The sequence below is a fragment of the Myzus persicae genome, unplaced genomic scaffold (assembly GCF_001856785.1).
Source record: "Myzus persicae strain clone G006 unplaced genomic scaffold, MPER_G0061.0, whole genome shotgun sequence".
Taxonomy (NCBI): domain Eukaryota; kingdom Metazoa; phylum Arthropoda; class Insecta; order Hemiptera; family Aphididae; genus Myzus; species Myzus persicae.
In genome coordinates, this window is record NW_019104202.1 from 1 (window position 1) to 16,447 (window position 16,447).

General features: G+C 31.9%; 2 protein-coding genes and 1 long non-coding RNA gene across 5 annotated transcripts; 1 reads left to right on the forward strand and 2 right to left on the reverse strand.

Moving 5' to 3' along the window:
- Positions 1-2,203: 2,203 nt before the first annotated feature.
- Positions 2,204-4,665, reverse strand: LOC111039947 (mannose-1-phosphate guanyltransferase beta). Its single transcript, XM_022323618.1, has 3 exons — positions 4,052-4,665; positions 3,105-3,645; positions 2,204-3,015 (listed from the first exon to the last, which is right to left on the reverse strand). Exons 1-3 carry the CDS (start codon positions 4,223-4,225, stop codon positions 2,615-2,617), a joined length of 1,116 nt encoding a protein of 371 aa, XP_022179310.1. The 5' UTR covers positions 4,226-4,665; the 3' UTR covers positions 2,204-2,614.
- A 369-nt stretch (positions 4,666-5,034) lies between these two features.
- On the forward strand, positions 5,035-9,814 carry LOC111039951. The gene is made up of 3 exons (XR_002605155.1): positions 5,035-5,670; positions 5,759-5,783; positions 9,701-9,814. It is a non-coding gene; the product is annotated as an uncharacterized LOC111039951 (long non-coding RNA).
- Positions 6,054-10,346, reverse strand: LOC111039948 (venom protease-like). 3 transcript variants are annotated; one of them, XM_022323620.1, is made up of 9 exons: positions 9,948-10,346; positions 9,821-9,857; positions 9,074-9,150; positions 8,187-8,456; positions 7,985-8,132; positions 7,725-7,891; positions 7,417-7,533; positions 7,094-7,245; positions 6,054-6,581 (listed from the first exon to the last, which is right to left on the reverse strand). In XM_022323620.1, exons 3-9 carry the CDS (start codon positions 9,141-9,143, stop codon positions 6,417-6,419), a joined length of 1,089 nt encoding a protein of 362 aa, XP_022179312.1. In that variant the 5' UTR covers positions 9,144-9,150; positions 9,821-9,857; positions 9,948-10,346; the 3' UTR covers positions 6,054-6,416. The 3 variants fall into 3 exon arrangements, with proteins under 3 accessions (XP_022179312.1, XP_022179311.1, XP_022179313.1); XM_022323619.1 differs by lacking the exon at positions 9,821-9,857 and having other exon boundaries at positions 9,948-10,344; XM_022323621.1 differs by lacking the exon at positions 9,821-9,857 and having other exon boundaries at positions 10,016-10,040.
- Between the last annotated feature and the right edge of the window lie 6,101 nt (positions 10,347-16,447).

The following is a 16,447-nucleotide window of genomic DNA, read 5'->3' on the forward strand; positions in this document are numbered from 1 at the left end:
CGGCATCTCTTTATCGGCCACGGCATATTCTGTCGGCCGCGGCATCTCCTCATAGGCCACGGCATCTATTGTCGGCCGCGGCATCTCTTTATCGGCCACGGCATCTCTTTATCGGCAGTGCCATCTTTGATCGTCTATCTAAGAATAAGAATTAACTTTAAAAGTAAATTAGTGTTAATTCTAATTCAAATATGAAACAAGCTATAATCACAGAATAAGACAATAAAAATAAATAATAATAAATAATAAATATTTTTATTTTTCTCAGCGGTTGTCAGGTATATATTATTATTTAGCCATAAAACAAAGTACCCATTAAGCCAGCTGCGATTCTTATAATATTAATAAGTTTGATGCAACATCAACAATTTTTTAACACTAAAATTGTCTTAATGTATACAATACTGAAACAAACAAGGTAATCAAAGCATGTGCTGTTAGAGCAGTTTTTATAAATATAAATAAGAAAGCAATATACAAGAATGAATATGTCAATATGAATAATGGCACCTAGGTACCTATTTAGAGACAAATATAGCAAGAACTACGCGATGTGCGTATCTGCCGTGACGCGGAATGAAATCAAAATCGTTTTATGCTAAGTGAGTACCTACCTACTTACTACTTAGAAAGTATCATAAAATGATCCACAATTCAAAGGTACTACAGAACAAAAATACATTTAATGCGTTCTCTATTGTACCATTGCGGTCAAGAAATGGCTTCAGAAATTGGATTCTTAACTTTTTACATTTTATTTCATAATTATACTGGACCCAAAATAAAATGCTAAAATTCATTTGTAGGCTCGTAGCTATTTCTAAATGTACAGCAAATGCTTTACGCAGTTTGTTGCAAATGCCGTATGCAAATGCCGTGGCCGATAAAGAGATGCCGCGGCTGATAGAGGGATGCCGTGGCATGAATTTAATTCAACATTTCAATTTAAATCCTAATTACTTGTATTAAATGCATTATAAATGATAGCTTTTTTTTAAGCCACAAGACTGTACTTATGGATATTTCTAAAACATTTTAAATTATGTTGAAAAAACATCAATAAATTAACTCTTCAAAGTACCTACCTGCCATTTAGTTCAATTCTCTATGCAGAAGCCAGAAAGGGTACAGCTATAATGTAGTTAGATCGTTCTTTTTTTAGAATGTTCATAAAAAATAAAATTTAAAAAAAACACAACAGCAAAACCAATTTTTTTTCCAGTTCATCGCATTGTTCAGAATCTAAAATAAATCATAAAACACTACACGTATGTAAATATAAATAATTTTATTCAACAGAATAGTAGGTACAGCAATTTAAACACAATATTTTTAATTTTTAATGTCATCAAAAAACCAATGAAAAATGATTGCCTTCAAAATATAACTCATGAATAAAATATTTTTATTCCAAAATCAAAATATTGGACTTATAGTTTCTTATAGGTAGTGTTTTTGAAATGTATTTTTTAATTATGGATACAACAAAACGTATATAAAAATAAATAATAAAAAAAGTTAAAATAAATTATATTTTTGGAATAAAATAAAATATAAGTAATAAAAAATGCATTGACTGATTAGTTTTTCTTTATCCTTAATAGATGTTTAATGAGTCTCGTAGTTGAGTACCATGAATGCCTCAGTAAATTGTACAAATAAATACATGTAACAATAAAATATAAGAAAATAAATGATTTGTATTTTGTGAAATGTGTTATTGATCAAATATACATTTCTATTAGGACATAACTCAATAACGTTATTTTTTCCCATTTTATTTTTTATGTGTATTGTAGTTATGTTAATTAAAGATATTATTTACTAATTTATTATGTCTTTCAAATGTAATAGATTTTTTAAATATTGTTATGTGAGTCTTAATATGATAACAAAAGAATATAACAATACTTAGATTATCAAAAATTGTTTAAGTTAAAATAATTAAACATACAAACCATACAGTCTTAATCTTTACCACTTAAAAATAAGTTCTATTAATAAATATATTTTTTTTTTACTATTATTATTTATACTATTATACACAATAATAAAGGTGTCGTTTAACTGTGAAAAATATAAAATCAATGTAAACAAAAAATGTGAGTGTATAATAAAATGCTGATATATTTAAATTTTCAATAGCTAGTTAAAATAAAATTATTTTAAGCAAGTGTTTTTTAAATAAATAAATTTAAACAAATAATAAAAAAATAATTGTTTATTTTTCAACATAGTATTGCATGAATCATGCTCATTAACCTAAATTATTATGATAGGTTACAAAATAAATAGCTATTTAATATTTCTACAATAATTGCTTATAATAATATAATTCTGAGCCCTGGAATCTGAATGGTCCAAATCTTTCTGTTTATGGCAGTTATTAAAAATGAACTGTCAGAATAGCTGATTAAATACAGTGCATTTATTATAATTTATAAGAATAAGCTTTAATCTCTTTATTTGTCTGGCATTAGGAAACATTTAATTTTTGCACAGATTCAATATTTGATAAATAAAAAAGAAAAATACCCCAATTATGTACATGAAGTTAAAAAATTAACAATTAATAATAATTCAAATTATTTTTACAAATAATAATTAGTGCACATCACATAATAATTTGAGGATCAGGTACAGAAGTACTGATTGATTTGTGTGGTAAAACTTGTCCACCGTTAATGTACAGTTCATCTTTAACAATAACATCTTCTCCAAGTACAGTAGTATTTTCCATACGCACCCAACATCCCACTACTGAACGCCAACCAATTATGCAAGAGTCTAACCATGTATGTGATTTAACTGTGGCCCCAGCTAGTATTGTACACCTTCTTAAGCAAGCACCATCTTCAACAGTTACATTTGGACCAATAGTAACATTAGGACCAATTTTACAACCTTCACCTATAGTTGCAGTTGGATCAACTAGAACATTACCAACGACACCATCAGCAGAATACAATAAATTTGGACTACGTGTCTTTAATGATGTCAAGTACATGCACATTCCTGAAAATAATAAACGATTATTATAGGTACTTTAATATTAAATGCATTGATAAGATATCTCATGAGATCAAAACAAATTAACAACTAACCAGTTAGAAAATCTTTTGGTTGTCCTACATCCATCCAGAATCCTTTTAGGTTAAATGCATATAATTGACCATCTTGGGCCATAAAAGGAAACACTTCTTTTTCAATGCTCGTTGGCTCCAACTTAATTCTATCCAATACTGATGGATTTAAAATGTAGATGCCTGCATTGATTTTGTTGGAGACAAACTCTTGTGGTTTTTCAATGAAACTCTCTATGCGACCAGTGTCTTCATCATACATGACAACACCATACTTGGATGGCTCTTCAACCTTAGTCACCACAATTGTACCTTCACGGCCATGCGATTTATGGAACGCAATCAAGTCTTTAAATGGATACTCACAAATAATATCAGAATTTAAGACAAAAAATGGCTGGTTTTGTTCGTTGGCCAACAAATGTTTGGCTAGAGCTAAAGGTCCTGCAGTGCCAAGTGGTTCAGATTCATGTGAAAAAACTAGTTGAACACCAAGTTTCTTGGCCTCATCACTCATCTCTTTTTCCATCTGTTCAGCACGGTACGAGACAGCCAATATAACCTAAATTCAACAATAATTATAATAGTATTATCACTTACCATGAATAAAAAATATAAACATAATAATAGGTATAGGTAAGCAGTGAAAGATAATATTATCAAAGTAATTAGGTACCATAAAATCAACAATAAAATCTAATCAACAGAAATTTGAAATAATAAACATTAGTAACTAATTGATGTTTTTCAAATACAAGACTAATATTTAAACTATACTCAATATGATAAAATAGCATAGAGAGACTATGACAAATGTGCACAGGTGCACTGAGTTTAGGCCTGAAGTGACACTACCTTGTGCAAGACACCACAGGGATGTCGAATGACAAGTCACGCAGCTGGAGGGGCCACTAGAGGTGCTCAAAGACATGGGAAATCACCCGATTCTAGATAGCGAACGTGTTTACCTCTCGCACACCGACTGTGACTAGGGCTTCGATCTGATGGAGTATCATCGGCTTGTTGGCAAACTCGACGAGCGGCTTTGGCCGGCTGAGCGTGAGTGGTCGCAGACGGGTGCCGTAACCGCCGACCAATATCAGGGCTTTGGTTTGAGCCATTTTGGTTTCGACGCCACACATGTCGGTAGGATGACTGACTTTACATGCCCCGAGTCCTGCCGGCGATCGTCTCTACACCGGGTCCTGCGTTGGCTTATCCTCGGTGCGGGTCTCCTGCTCCTGGGCGATCTGCTGACTGGTGGCGGTGGAGACCTGTTAAACGTTGTCAGTGCTCGAATCGTAGGTGACAGAGGGGGCGGCGGTAGCGGACGTTGTCGGGTGTCGTCTTCTGAAACGTGGACGGTCCATAGTGCGGATCGCGATCGAGACCAACGCGGTGCGTGACACACGGATGATAAACATTAAACGTGCCACGTCGTATGACGATCTGGATGAGTCGGTCGGGAGTCGGGACGCGGCGGCAGAGGCCAGCCACTCAGAGCATTTATTCTTTATCGGGTCGAACCGATTGGGAATTGGAAACTTGGATAACGCGCGACCACGACGGTTTGCCACACGCACGCAAACGCACACGCACACGCAGCACGCACACACCCACTATATTATTATTATTATTATTATTGTCGTGTTGTTGTAGTATTTTGCACGCACGTATCGAGTATTATAATGATTAATGATGATAAATTACAGTTATGATTAAAATACGACGGAATTATTAATTATCTTCCCGTCGTGATAAATGATAATTATTGACATTACTCATCGTGAATCGAGACCGCAACGTAGGCGCACTTTACGGTCGTGCCGCCGTGGTGAAGAACAGCAATGGACAAATCATTATTATTATTGTTGTTATTTTCACGAAATAATTAATAAACGCTGTTATCACCGTGCACGTCAGAGAGATACCGGCTTATCACAGCCACAAACGGATATTATTGACGATAACGAACGTTGTTTCCATTTATTTTTACCGGTAGATGGCAATCCGGCATCGACTTGGTAGCGTGTAGTTTCTGAACCCGAATTATGAAATGATGTAATTTGTATTTTGTACTTTGTGGTCAGTCCGGAATCGTCTGTCGTCATTCGGTGGTCAAACGCTTTAGGTCACGGCTTAAGGTCACGCTTTAGGACGCAGCTATATACCAACATCGTCTGTCATGTGTCGTGTCGTGTCCAAAATTTGAGCTCTGCCCAACTCTAGTAATTTCCCGGTAGGACATGGTTAGTGAATGATACCATGTCACCATGATTACAACTTCCAAGAACGATTAAAGGCACACGCCAGACGACGTAGCAGCTGTGAAGCTGACTGTTGGCGGATTGGCAATACAATAATAATGCAATTTTACTATATTATTAAGATTACTATTTTTTATATCGATAATAGATTAGATAACATTTACAGAAGAATCAGTTCAAGGGACCTAGATAATCAGATATTCCGATTGTTAAATCCGAACATCGTTTATATGTACCATCTGGATGACAAAAACATACTGCACGTGAGATACAAATATACAATTATACAAAGCCAACCAAGTACAAGAACATGAATTTAGGTAATTAACTGTAAACCATTTTTAATTCTTCATAGAAGAAAATTTTTTTGTTTTTCATGATAATGTACTTTATTGTCTATCATTCTAGGTCCGAATGTACCTAAATACTAAAAGTAAGTATCTATACAAAAATTATAACGAAATTCTAATCTATATTTACAATATAAAAAAAAATGTATCTAAATACTTAAAATAAGTATACAAAAATTAAAACAAAACTTTAACTATATTTACAGTTAAATAGTGAAAAAAAACTATCAATAGGTACCTAGATTATTAATAATATACCTAATATTTAATTCGTTATTAATTACCTACTAAACATTTAAAATCGTTAATTTTTATTAAACATTTTTTGAATTTTTCTAACTTGTTCTAACTTGTTCTAATGTTTTAAGGTAACACAAACCCGAAGCTACATCTAATACATCTTATTTATTTATTTAGTAATTCCTGTTTTCGTAAAGTGAAAGGATGTGAAACATGAAATATATAAATATAAATTAAATGGTCCGGTTATCATTAAAATTACTTTAAGCCTATAGAATTTTAATAGTAAAAAAAATAACAGAATAGGCATTGGCACTCTACTTAAATATTATACTTTTATGTAGCAATTGCATTTTAAAAAATATTGGTAATTGAAGGCATTATTAAATTATTTTGCTGGCACGACCTACATGTTATATGTATGTACCCATGATTTAGCCTATGCACATATTTTAAAAAGTTCCAATTTATTATAGTTAGCTGCTGTTCAGTTTTTTTATAATCCAATCGATAAAACAAGGCACTCTTGTGTATATTCCTGGATGACCTGGTTCGCCACATATTTTAGGTCCACTAGACACTATGCCCATCAAATAATACTGATTTTGTATGAAAAACATCAAAGGTCCGCCGGAGTCACCCTGAAACCGATTAAAAATAGTCATTATTTAAATCATGAGGACCTAATATTCCAATAAGAGCACCCGCATGTGCTATCTCCGTCTTACAAACGCATAATGTACCGAAATTACGCTCAACACTTCACGTTTTATGCCGTTAGCTTAAAAATTAGAGTGAATCGACCTATTATAAAACTTGATGGTAATAACTCTATCTGTGTTTTGGTGGAAGTTTTTTTACGATAAGTAATTCAGTTTTTAAGTGAGTTATGAGCATTTTTAATTTACATTTATTATACAAGCATACCTCACTTAAAAACTGAATTATCGTAAAAAAACTTAAAAAAAAAAAAACACAGATATAGTTCTTACCGTCAAGTTTTATAATAAGTCGATTCACTCTAATTTTTAAGCTAGTGGCATAAAACGTGAACTGCTGAGCGTAAATTTGGTATGTTACGCGTTTGTAAGACGGAGGCAACACATATGGGTGTGGCATCCTCTAAACATATCAAAATAAAACAGAAAATTACTCGACAAGCATCTTTCCCTCCCTCCGAAGGTCCAGCACATATTACAGTTCTGTCATCGATTACAATATTGTTTTTCTCATATAATTGTTTACATTCCGTGGTATTCGTTATTGGAATTTGAGCTTCCATCAAATATGTATTGCGTGGTACACCTGAACAAATACAATATGTATTAATTGTTGCAATTGTAAATACACAATACACATGCATTTTATATAATTTAAATGATGTTTGTATAATCAATAATATTATTACGTTTATTCATTATAATACATCGTGGCTAATATATATATATATCAGTTATAAGTAAACATAATAATTACTTATAACTGATGGAGGATCGGTGGAACCCCAACCAGCAACAAATGGCATAGCAGTTGCTGTCAAATTAATGTTTCTCACATCCAATGAGATTGGCAAACAGATTGGTTGGATCAATTCTGGAAATGTATGCAAATATAGCAAATTATTCTACCATGTAAAAATAATATTTATACAACCATTGGATTCCTTACAATTTGAGATATTATGTAGGTATATATGCCACGTTTGGCATGATTAGTATTTAGTATTGAATATTTAGGTACATACAATAAATTAATTTAAAAACATTCATGATGGAAAAACGTACCAGTGTAAGCTACACTATGGTTTAATTTTAGTAACGCTATATCATTTAGAACCCCTTCAGGATTGTACCCTTCGTGTATTATAATACGTTCAATTGGAACATCCAATGGAGTTGCGCCGTCATTGACGCTAGGATCCAAATTTAATTCACCCAAGCGCGCCATGGTCCTAAAAATAAAAAAAATATTGTAAAATAATATTTATTTATATTTTCAAACAATTATATTGAAGGCTCATTAAAATATGTATAAATGTACTTACAGTCTTATATTAACACGATTTTTTACGCATTCGGCAGATGTTAATACGTATGAATCTGTGATAAGCGTTCCGCCGCACAGCCACTGTAGAGAATTATTATTTATATTTAAATTTTGATAACCAAGAGCTACCATCCAAGGCCAAGCACCTAAATAAAAGTAAAATATTAAAATGAAATGTACAGTTTTTTTCAAGTTCTAACCTAATTCAGATTGACTTCCTCCAATTATTCGAAAACTAGAAAGCTTCCTTTGTCCACACGTGATTTGTGATGGTAATTTGGACTCTGGATGATTTTTTTCATCCAAAGGACAGCAAACTTTTGAACTTGTACCTTCAAATCCACAAATTGAATTGCGAAGAAGGATTAAAGTAGACTCGGTGATATTCTTATCTAGCAGTAGCAATCGTAACTTTTGGCAATTTCTAATATCAATACAAACACCATTCTCGTCATTTGGTGTACGGCATTCTGTTAGAAATAATAGTAATAAGTATAATAGCAGCAACAAAAACAACAATAACATCAAAAATAGTATTAATATAGTTCATACCAATACAGAGTAACCAAACAAAATTATGAAAATATTTAAACTCGATTTTTTTTTATTATGAAATTACCTATAGGCATTAGGCTATAGGTACAATTATTTTCTATATTAGAATATATCAATATAATATGATGATTCATTTCTTAGCTTAAATGAGATTAGATAAAAACAATAACGTAGAAACTATATTTTACCTTGACCATTGATTAAAATAATGTTATAGATAGTGATGTATGAGATTATGGGAGTGTACGGGAATTATACGAGTTAAAGTATAAAATATAATTCTAAATTCTATAATATAATGGGAGCTAAACTGCCGTGGTAGTGCGCTCTATTAATTTTGTTTTAGTATAATGTCTTCAATACATCAAGAACTAAAATTTTGGAATTTGAGAATAATCTTTTAAATGTTTGCAGTTATTTTATGTAAATATTTTTTTTAGTAATGATCATTTTCTATATTTAATTTATTACAGTAAGAATTAATATTATTACATTGATGTTTATAGTATTTATTGTATTTAATATAACTCACCATCGTTGGATTGAGCAATTGCCACACTGATCACGCATGCCATAAAAATAAAAATTTGTTCTAATCTCATAATAAAACTGAAAAAACAAACACATAATTGCATTTACACAGAATCGATTTAAAAGTTTAATATACCTAAGAATATACCTATAGTCTATTCATAATATTAAAAACAATTTAAGTTCTTATGTTATATGTGTTAAACTTTCCAATGTTATAATCTTTTTTTTAAATGTATATACAATAAATTCCTATTAACTAGACATTTGGAATTCAAGAATAGAACAAATTCAAATTTTGTCATATGTAATGCAATCTTTATACGATTATAGGTATGAGGTAGTAGGTTTTAGGTACGTATATGTACATAGTAACAATATAAAAATATAATACCTTGATTCAGCTTAATATTTATGTTACTTGATTAATTATTTTATTAAATGGTTAGGCAAGGTGTTATATTTGACTGAGTTATTTATAATCTCTATTAACTCAATCATTGTCACAATAATTTAATAATAAACAAAAATAAATGTTTTTATTAGGAATAATATTTACATACAATATAAACTGATAACTGATAACTTATTGATTTTTATTCAACTAATTTTGGTGGATAATATTTAGAGTTGCTGTTTGTTTCTTGACAAGAAGACGAAAAAACTGAATAGATCATAAGATTTACACAGAAATACCGTATTGCGAGTGGATTTAAATATTTAATAATATTTAAAAGTTAAAACTAACCACTATTTCAAGAACCATTTTTTTGAATTAGTATGTACTATAACAATAAATAAAAAAAACTATTATTAAGTGACGTATATAGAGTCTATAGATGAACCACATTCAGTAATAAATAGTACGTACGTACCTAATAAATAATAATTAGTTTTATATACAAACTATTTGTTGCGTTGTAAACACTAAACGGACACTAACGTTTAGTAACGTAGTAACGTAGGTACTGATTGCAAATCGATTCCTCTCAGCAACAGTCGGCAGTCGTTTACTTACGAGTGCGTATCGTCGTAAGAACCAGTGGAAAATCCCGATGACGCGGTCCACAATCTCCGACGATGTTGTTACGAGTATATTATTCCCACATACCACCGAACACGTCTAGTCGTCGATCGCGAATCACGGTCTAACCTAACGGAGTTATTTCTGTTGGTCAATATTTGAGAAATGAAAAGTGAGGAAATACGTGTAAAAGTTCTAGTTATGTGTAAAAATTGAATATGTATGTATATTTTTTTAATAAAATTTCAATTACATAGCTATACTAAAACCAGGTAATAGGTTAAAAAAGTTTTTAAACCTGATACATATAGACAATGCAGTGTTAATTAAATATATTTTTTCAATTACTAATTTTATTTAAAACTTCTGAAAGGATACATTTCCTGTAAGTAATCGACCAAACATTCTAATTTATAAAATTTAAAATTTCAATATCTACTTGTCTTAATAATCTGAAAAACTCGAAAAAAATTAAGAAATACGAATTTTATTTATAAAAAAACAACTTTTGACAAAGCAGTTGTCGTTTTTGATGTAATTCAAAAACGAATAACCGTAGATACTTGGAATTTTCACCAAATGTTCATGTAACCATTTTCTGTACACGAAAAAAATGTTCAAACATTGTTTTAAAACCTTTCTAGCTGTAGACAAATGACTTTTTTGATCTTTTTAAACATTTTTTAAACATCGATTAAAAAAAAAAAATTTACACCGGTTACTCACAAACCAAAAGTCTAAAGGTATGGCTGCGCAATATAGTCAAGATTTTCACAAATCACATAAATTAATTTTCCACTACTGTGTAGATGCGCTTTTAAATAATAATATACGATGTGATTTTTATTATGTGTAAATGGCAGTTAATAACAATCGTATAAACTTGTTATGTACGTCGTATATACGGTTATTTCATGAGCCGCTTACACGACCGAGCCTCTGTAGGTTATAGAAGGACCGCCAAAAAATTGACAACGTTGCACGAAATGAGAAATGTGTATAACAGGCCGTACCTACAAAATAAGCGTCTGCCGATTCGGTTTGTCCATTTCCACATTGAGCGACGCGGTAACCGGGACTGTCCTTATCACATCGGCGGATGATGACATGCTCCTGTAGCAATCTCGCGTCGACTTCAGTTCCGCAGAAGCCGCCTACCCCGCGATGTCCGGCATTGAACTGTATTCATTTACTGTACCAGACCGGCGAAATCATCGTGACTGCCAATACGATCTTGCAGGCTATCTGATCAATTCGGTTTACTGTCGGTGAGCGAATCTCGACTTCAGACGATGTGTTCTGTGTGCTGCATCGATAATCGACATGATCATAGATATACACAGCTATATTAATTTATTACTAGGGAAGTGCTTTTTACTTTTAGAATATTATAATACATTGTTCGTTGTAACAAAAACACCAAAATAATATATCTACATTTCAAACACTATATCATAATAAAGATGCCAATAGGAAGAATATTTTAAAAACGTTTATCTCGTGAATAATATAAGATTAGTTTATAAATGATTATTAAATGTAAATTTTAAATTAAAAAAAAAATATATTGTGCCAAGAAATCAAACGTGCTAAATAATTCCTGATTTCTAAATGTATTAAAATATCAACCCATTAAGATATAATTTCATACATAATTATGTACGATTATAAAATAATTTAGTATAAATTTACTTGAATAGAACGGTTATAAAAAATTAATAATTGAGTGGACATATATCAACAACCGTAACTGCGGACAATAAATTCCTATATAGGTATATTCCAACAATTGTAACTACATTTACTTGTAACTAACGGATGGGTGGACAGATACGAAGGAGATATAAGGTTTTCCAAACTAATATAGTAATATTTGTAGAAACCTATAACGGGTAAATCACGGGTAGAAACAATTTGTTTTAATAATACATTTTCTAAAATATTAAAAAAAATATGGAGTGTACTTTGGCACCTTATTGACCTGCCAAACTCGCTATGGCCAATAATATTCACAAAAGTTAAAATATATTATGAAAACAATAATGCATATATTATAATATATTATTAATATGGAGGTAGGTAATGGCGTAATGTATATATTTATTATTGAAGAACACTTGACATTTTTATCTTTTGTATTTTTCGTATTATACAGTTAAGGATACATTTATATGGAATTTTTATATGGAACGTTAATATCTGTAAATTTGTTTTTTTTAATTAAGGATTTTAAACTACTAAGATAATTAGCCTGTGTGTGTGTGGGGGGGTGATTGGTTGGAACACGTTTGTATGTGTGGCAACGATGTGTTGTTAAAAACCCGGATGGGCACCCATCAGAGTGCTTGCAACGACGGTCGGTACGTACGCTCAGAGCGTTGCCACAGATTGAGCGTACGACCTCGCCTCATCAAGCTACAATATCTGTAAATTGTATGTATAAGAAATGATTATCAAATATAATATTGTATAAGAAAATCAAATGTATAGTTTAAAAATATCCTAAGACTTTTTGTTTGAAAGTAAAAAGATTGGATCATATTGGACTTTACGTTCGGGATTTATGTATTCCGTAGCGCTATCTTGTGTAGTTGGTACGATTCATTTGATTGTTTGCCGCCTGAATATTATTAAATGCAACCACATGTACAATATGTTTTTCTATACTATTCGTACGAAAAGATGCTAAATGTCTTTGATCACGAGTTTTACAACTGGTTAGATACATAAAAACAAGAAAGACATTTTCATTTTTTATATTTTAGGATTTTTTGAATCTAAAATTTGGGTTTGAAATTGTATTTTAAAATGTATACATTTTTTTACATGATTTTTTTAACAAACTATATCCGTGTACAAGTAAATAAATATATTATCTAAATCTATAAAAAAAAAAGAAATAATGAATATTTCAGATTAAAAAATACCACAATGATCAAACCTGACTGTAAATCTTTTTACAATCCTTTAAAAGATTGAAATGTATACATTATTGTTTATACCAATTTTATATTAGAATTTAAAGGTATTATTAAAACTAAAAATAATGAAGTGCATTATTCAACATTTTTGTGGCCTTTTTGAGTTTTTTAGCACATTACAATCCTATAATTCCTATAATGGTTATAAAAATTAACTCAGGAAAATCTAAAGTGGGAAGCAACAACAACTGCTCTTACTTGCCTCCCCATGCTGACGCCCTTTATTATGTTAAATTATATTAACATTAATATAATAATATGGCATAAATACACAGATGTATAAGCATCTATCTATAATTGAATCAATAACTTTTTCCATTTTAAATGTTGAAAACAAAATAATATCATAGTGTATTTTAAATAATATCATTAATATCTCGGACCATAGTAACGAGATTTGTTTATTTAAATATTAAAGTTTTAAAAATGAATTATTATGTATACTCACAAGGAAACCGGACACTGGACGAGAGGAAAAACGCTGGCTACGTTATAGACTATCGGGGAATATTCATTGAACCGTAATGGAGCTGAACCAGACATATTGCACCTAGGACGACGAGAAGAATAGAGGATTATGGCGGTGAGCTGTCAGACCTGGATGTCCTGTGGCTGATGCCGACGGTGGACTCTTGCGGTGACCCCACAACGTTCTCGTTGGGGCCTCGACGACGACTTAGCTCAGTGTACTACACCAATATGCGGCCGAACTCGAATCAGTCGATGGAGTTGGACGATACGAGCTCGACAGCGATGAACATAAAATATGGCATACAGCGGCACTTGCAGCAGCCACAGACAAGGGATCGGGATCAGCAGGACGAGTTTGAAGATCAGCCACCACCTAAGGACCATGCATTGGAAATGCTGGTATGCGTCTGAAGGAAACCGGCCCACCCGTGTTCGTTCTGTGTGGTTGGGAAAGTGGCCGGGCGAATCGGACGAGAAAGCAACGTTCCAGACCGAGGTGCGTGTGCCCGAATGGGTGTCGGTACCACGGAGATGGTGACATTATCTAGGAGAAACTAACAGAAGTTATGGCAGTGAAACTGAAGAGGGTAAGAAGTATTTGGCAAATCCAAGGAACGTGGCAGTTCATTTAGAAGCGCGACAACAAATTGAACAATGTTAACACAATATATTAGTACCAAATATAGAATAGCGATATACCTAAGTAAGTTATAAGTATATTATGTACAGTATTATGAATTAAGAGTCTTACAACATATTACAGACCATAATATAACAGTATGTCGAAGAATCGTAAAAAATAAAATAAATATTGTTAATTTCAGCGTATACAAATCTAATCATCGAGTTTTCAATATGCTAGCCAGAGTTGTTGAAGCTGTATCCCGCTTCCTGGAACTGCTCACACTCCTTACCCTTCCGTCAGTTTCATTGTCACCAGGTTCCTCCAGTCACCGTCTCCGGGTCCGACGGGGCAACGCACACCTCGGTCTGCAGCCAAAAGCTTTCTAGTCCGAACGGCTCGTCTGATCGCACAGAACGAACACTGGTCGGTTTCCAGGACGTGGGTGGCATTTCCGGTGATCCGACAAATGCTGATTTCAAACTCGTCTATGGCTGCTCCTGATCCTGTGGCTGCTGCTACTGCTGTATGCCATAATCGCCGTCGAGTACCACGTCTTCTTGCTCCATCGATAGTACTGCCGGCTGAGTTGTAGTGCACTGCGCCATCGTCGGGGCCCAACGAGAACCGACTTGCAGACCCGGTCGCCGCCGGCTAACCTTACGGCCCGACAGTCACCGCAAATCCTCTATATTGTTGTCTTTGGTGCAGTAAGACGGCAATGGACATTCGCTGATTTCGTACCAGAGTTTCTCCTCTCAAATATTTCTCCGGTTTCTTTCAGTGATCATGGCCAAAAGTCAAACGCCAAGCAATTACAATGAAAATAAATAAAATTGTATAGATTAATATTATATATATATATTATATACATTTTTTGTTTATACCTTATAACGATGTACAATTACATTGTTAATAAAGAAAATTGTAAAGATTAATATTGATTATATTATTTTTTTCGTTCATAACTTATAATAATATAACTAATATTACTAAAATGACTATACAGCGACAGGTCTAACTTTTCTGATATATTTAAAAACAATCTCTGAGATTTTTGTTAAAATCGATTGGGTATTTTTAATAGATTTTGTGATCTACATGCTAATTAAAAAATGTAGATTACATTTTTTTTTTAAACTGAGTTAAGTTAATATTTTTTTTCGTATCAACTTTTAACTTATCGAGTTAAATTAATGGTGATTTATTAACTGTTAAGCTTATCGACTAGTGTTCTCTTAACTTAATTTAACTTGATTTACTTATCTTCATTAACTTGTTAATTTTTGGATAAGATATTGGGGTATTGCAGATATTTTTAAAGAATTTTTATGAATTACCTATACCTAATGATAGTCCCATAATTTATAATTTCAAGTATGTTGGTTGTATTGTTATTTCACTCGTGGTATTTAAAATATTTGTGATCATTTTTGTCAGTGACGAGAACATCATATTTTAAGGCAAACTAGTCTTTAAAATGTTAGGTATAATTTATTTAAATATTTATATATTATTATGATTAGCTATAGTGATTGAGGAGGTGCACGATGGCGCCATCTTCTATCCCGTTAACATGATATTGAGGGTCTCTGTCTTTCCACCAGATCGTGTCGCATAGACTACGGGCGATCAGTGTTGCGAATATTGAGTGAGTAATGGCCTCAATAATTCTGAGAGTACAATAATAATATCCAAGTACAATAAAAAATTACAAAAATCGGATTTTCAATTATTGCATTAATGAAGAAAAAAAGGGATGAGCATACTTGGTGAATCACTCTGCATAGTGTGTAGGTACACAAATACACGATACTAATACATTCGCCATATATATATAAAGTATAATTGTTTCAGAAAAATTCCAAGTATTTATTTAAGGTTATTAACTTTTTAAATATTTTCGGGATTCACTTCAGTTTTTTTTAAAATTATAATAATATCAAAACTTACGAGGAACCTGAGATTAAATAATTAAATCTTAGGTATGTATAAATATTAAAAAGGTTAAGTATGCATTTTTAACCAGGTATACAAACTAATTTCTAATTTTTCCTGATTTTTATGGATATCGTCAAAATACTAATTTTATTTGGTTATAAAAAATTATTCTCACAATATGCATTTCCGATATTTATTTAGTTCGTATATAATTTATGGTTTAGGAGAAACCTTGAATTACATTTTCAAGGCCCCTGATTATAAATTTACTTTTATTTCTTACGGGTGTGGTTGAGAAGGGTTGGGGAAGTAAACAAAAAAATATCTAAATATTAG